Raw genomic sequence first — 4,561 nt, forward strand, 5'->3', positions numbered from 1 at the left:
CAAAGGGGGAAAATAAAACGGGCTTGGTAGATCCAGAGGAGCCCTTTTCCAAATTCGTCCGGGCGGGTTCGTAAAATCACACCACGACCCTTCCAGATTCGTGGGTTCGGGCGAACGGCCGGCCAGGGATTCCAAGTGATGAGCCCCAGACCCATCAGCGCAGGCATGATGTAGACGAAGGGCTTGAGCAGAGCCGGCGACTCTTGGAGGGCTCCGGTGAAGGCCACGGCGTACGTGAGGATCGTGAGGACGAGGAGTGCGAACCCGAACCCGGCCTCAGCCTCCCAGAGGGTGGAGATCTCGTCGAAGTCGCACGGCTTGCCGTCGCACTTGCACGCCTGGGGGCAAGTGTCTTGACCGCGGTCGAGCCCGAGGACGTCGTCGATGGTCAGATACTTGACGTCGCCCGCGCAGTACTTGTTGGCCTCGTCGACAGCCTCGTCCATGACGAAGAGGTAGCCGGTGTTGCCGAAGTTTGGGACGAAGCTGAGGATGCCGAGGATCGAGAGGACGAGGAACACGCCGAGGTACCACTGCAGAGCGAGGGTAGGGCGAGGTTGAGGCGGTGCGGCGGCGGCGGCGACGCAGCGCCAAGGGAGACGGTGGCGGCGGCGGCGGCCGGCGGTGGGAGCGGCGCCGGCTTGGGGCGGTGGGGCGGTTGCGGTGCCGGTGGAAACGGCTACGGTGGCGGCTGGCCATGTGCGCGGTCGCGCCTTCAGTCCGGTAGCCATCCCGCAGCAGCAGCCGCAACAGCGGGGCTCCCCGTTCATCGTTCCAGACGATTCGCGCAAGCGCGCCTAGGGTGGGTGCGGTGGCTTTGGTAAGGAGTGGGCGGGCGATGCGGCTTCAGTCAGCAGGGTATGGAGGCTTCGTTCGAGGCGCCTCGACGGAGAGAGCAGCCATTTTTTGGGCTCGTTAAATCACTCAAGAAGCGCCGCCTTTCGAGAAGCTCGATTCACACAAAAACACACCGCAAGACGCACAAGCAAGCACAGACCTCGATTCACAATACAAGAAACAGGGAAAAGGAATGCACGAGCCACGCCACGTAGTGCACAGAGCCATACGGTTGTCCACTACCTGGCCAATGAGGTGCTCCACACGCCCACGGTAGTGCTGCACCGTCTTGTTGAACCGTTGTTTCTCGAGGGACAGGTTCCGGCCCTCCATTCTGTGATGATCTGCCGCTGCCCGACGTAAGCCTTGTCCCCAAGACCATACTCCCATGGCTTGATCCGCGCCTGCAGGAAGCTGGCCCAAGCGCCGCGCCCCCGCCGGTCGAATTTTAGCATCTAGGCCGTTGGGACAGCTCGGGACGGCTCGGGACCGCTCGGGACGGCTCGGGACGGCTCGGGACGGCTCGGGCCGCCCCGGGCGCCGCTCGGGTCCCTCGGGTCCCTCGGAGCCGGCGCTTTCCTCACCCCAGAGCGGCGTCGAGAGCTCGATGCAGAGCTGTGTGCCGTCCTCGTCGGTCATGGGCAGCGTGGACGGGAGGCTCATGTAGCCGACGGGGCCCTGGCGCTTGGCCTTGATGTAGGCGTTACCGACGTCTCCCTTGGTCAGATTGGCGTCGATGGCGGCGGCGTGGCCGAGGAACAGCTTGGTGGTCATGTCGTCGACGACGGTCGAGGTGGCGGGGACTTGGCTGGCGGGTAAGCCGGCGCGCTCGCGCTGGACCTTGGCGAAACCTCCGTCGGCGCTGTGCCGAGACTTGTAGGGGTCGTGCTTGTCAAGGCGTCCGGTCGCCTGGTCCACCTTGATCTTGCGCGCAGTGACGCAGCGCTGGACTGGCACGCCCTTGGCGGCGGGGACGGTGACGGGCACGAGGCAGTTGCCGGGCCCACGAAGGATGCAGTCGAGCCCCTTCTCATCGGCAGCCAACCAGTGCTCGCGCTCCGGCGAGTTGAGCAACTCCTTCTTGTTGGCGGGGACGCGATAGACGCACTTGCCGATGGGCGTGGAGACATCGACGAGGCGCTGCGTCGCTTTGAGGCACTCGGCGGTGACGACGGCGCCGGCGGCGTTGCGGAGGCTCGCGCGCCGCGCGTCGAGAAGCTCGGCAGACGCGCACTCGAAGGGGGTGGCGTCCTCGCCGAGGACGGCGAAAAGCGTGGCGTTGTAGACGTCGACGTGCGCCTCGCTGGGCGTGCGTTCGAGCGCTTCCTCGACGGCGGCAGCGGCGAGGGCGGTGGCGTGGCGGCGGCGTGCCTGGGCCCGGGTCGTGGGGCCGCTGTCCGCCTCCGTGACCGGGTCCACGGGGGGGGCGGGCGTAGGAGGCGGCAGCCGGCGCCACTTGCGCTTGGTGTTCGCAAAGTTATGCGCGTAAGGCTTGTCGGGCTGGGAGTCGTAGGTGACGAGCCACAGCCGCTCGCCCCTTTGCTCGACCACCTCGGTGACGGTGCCGACGTACTCGCTCGAGGTCACCGCAGGGGCGGGATCTTGCCACACAACCGAGACGCGCGAGCCTTTCGGGAGGTCGAGCGGCGGCGCCGCGGCGCGGGGCGACGGCCTCACGCGCGGCGGCGTGGTGAGCTGCTCGCCTGTAGGGGGCGTCTGCGTGGCGGCCTCGACGACTGCGGCGCCCGTCGGGATGCCGCGGCGCAGCAGCTGCAGCTCGTCGAGCTAGGAGCCGCAAGAGGGCTGCACCTGCCCCAAACCGCAGCCGTGGAAGGCGGGCGCGCAGCAGCCATGCGGGCTCTGCACCCAAGCGGGGTCCATGAGAGCATGCGCGGCAGGCCAGCCGAAACCGGAGGCCTGCGAAGGCATGGCCATCGACGCGCAGCTGGCCCACTGGTCGGCAAGGGACTGGCCGTGCATGCAGCCAGACGAGGGCGGCAGGTACATTTGCTGCTGCACTCCAGGGTGCTGCATCTGCACGAAAGGCAAAGGCTGTGCGCTTGCGCACTGCCTCTGGTGCGACGCCAGCTCTGCGGCGGCAAGCGTCTGCCCGCTGGGGCTGAGTGCACCTGCCTCGGCGACACCGGTGGGCGGTGTCGCGGCGGGTGCCTCGGCCGGCGGCCTCTGGGCCGGGTTGGGCGGAGGGTGTTGGGCTCGGTTGTCCGGCGTCTGCGCTGCCGGACGGCAGGATGCGGACCGTAGGCCGCTACCATGCGCAAGAGGAGCGGTAGCGCCTGAGCTCCCGGGCGGCTGCGCCGGCCGCGCGGGCCGTGGGCGCAGCGTGGGGCCGGGAGCGGCCGGCTCCGTGCTCATGTATCCAGCGTCTCTAGACGATTACAAAGGATCGGACGTCACGCACATTTTGACAGGGACGTCGGAAATCGGACACATCCACTGGGACGAGTCAATTCATTCACTAGAATGACTAGAAAGGGCACCCATGGGGGGTGATCGCACAAGTTGGTATTTTCATATATGAACTTCAAAATACCATTGGCTAATCTAATTCTACTCATCACAACTCGCCAGAAACACCCACACACTATGGGGTCATTGTGTAGCCCTGCTTAGAAGGAAAAGGTTTACTTTAAAGTATTATACTTACTGCAAGGTCCGTATGGCTCACCGTGTAGTCGGCCGGGTGTGAGGTAAAACCACGCTACCAGCCAGCGCTGGGACCTGGGTCACATCGGCCCCGAGGTCAGATCCATCTACTCTGTTGCTGACAAGACTTGTCTGCTGGCTGGAGCCGAGCAGGAGGGCCCAGCGCACAACCCCTGTGTGCAACTCAGGGGGTCCACACCCCGTACCCTGCTACCCTCTACCCCCAACCCTGCCTCACCGTCGAACAAACGAGAAACACCAAATCGCAAAGGCACACCCCGGAACCAAGAGATCACGCACACGACAGTCGTGAACAGAACTCAGAAGAGGGGACGGTCGGAAATCACATTGGGGGCCTTCGCCTGCATGGAGAGACATGGGGGCGGCAAGTCAGGCGGAGACACACGTACTGTAGCCATGGTGTGTGCACGGCGGCGACCAGTTGCCCGCGTTGGACTTGGAGAGCAGAGCCGCACCTTTGACGTGCGCGGGAGTGAGATCGTGTCGCGTTGGACCGGCTCTTAGGCAGCCTGGACCATCGCCACGGCCACCGGGTGCCCCGTCACTGCCGGGCCTCCCGTTTGCTTGGCCAGGTGCGCGAGGAACACGCGAACCTCGAAGACCTGGCTCGCCACAAATACCCAGCTCACGACGTACACGGTCCACCCGATGGCGATGGAAGCGACGATGAGACGGTTGAAGTCAGACTCCTGCGAGGCGGGGCGGGGGGACCTGGCCCGCTGGACAAGCGAAGTAGTGGGTGGTTGGGTGGTGTTTTGGGGGGGGGGGGGGGGGGGCCTTTCCCCAGGACCCCTTGGCAGGGGGGGGGCCCGGCCCGGGGGAGGGGGGGGGGGGGAAACCCAAAAATCCCCGCCCAAAAAAAGGAAAAAAAAAACGCCCCTAAAAAAAGGGAACTTTTTAATCTCCCGGGGGGGGGGAAATCCCCCCCCCCTTCCAAAAATGGGGGGCGCCAAACGCCCCCCAAATCCCCATTATAACCCCCCAACCCCCCCCCCCCGGGTTTTTTTAAAAAAAAGGTTTTGAAAAACCCCCCCACTTT

General features: G+C 65.1%; 1 protein-coding gene across 1 annotated transcript in view; it reads right to left on the minus strand.

Annotated features, from left to right (window-relative positions):
- EMIHUDRAFT_243041 (hypothetical protein) overlaps positions 1 to 3,110 on the minus strand; it is a gene marked incomplete at both ends in the record, with an annotated part of 3,717 nt that extends 607 nt beyond the window's left edge. Inside the window, 7 exons of the mRNA XM_005771636.1 lie at positions 117 to 533; positions 1,081 to 1,241; positions 1,422 to 2,140; positions 2,294 to 2,409; positions 2,515 to 2,622; positions 2,704 to 2,927; positions 3,095 to 3,110. Of these exons, the coding sequence (XP_005771693.1) occupies positions 117 to 533; positions 1,081 to 1,241; positions 1,422 to 2,140; positions 2,294 to 2,409; positions 2,515 to 2,622; positions 2,704 to 2,927; positions 3,095 to 3,110 (1,761 nt within the window). The remainder of the gene's footprint in view (positions 1 to 116; positions 534 to 1,080; positions 1,242 to 1,421; positions 2,141 to 2,293; positions 2,410 to 2,514; positions 2,623 to 2,703; positions 2,928 to 3,094) is intronic.
- Between the last annotated feature and the right edge of the window lie 1,451 nt (positions 3,111 to 4,561).

The sequence above is a fragment of the Emiliania huxleyi genome (genome assembly GCF_000372725.1).
Source record: "Emiliania huxleyi CCMP1516 unplaced genomic scaffold EMIHUscaffold_376, whole genome shotgun sequence".
Classification (NCBI taxonomy): domain Eukaryota; phylum Haptophyta; order Isochrysidales; family Noelaerhabdaceae; genus Emiliania; species Emiliania huxleyi.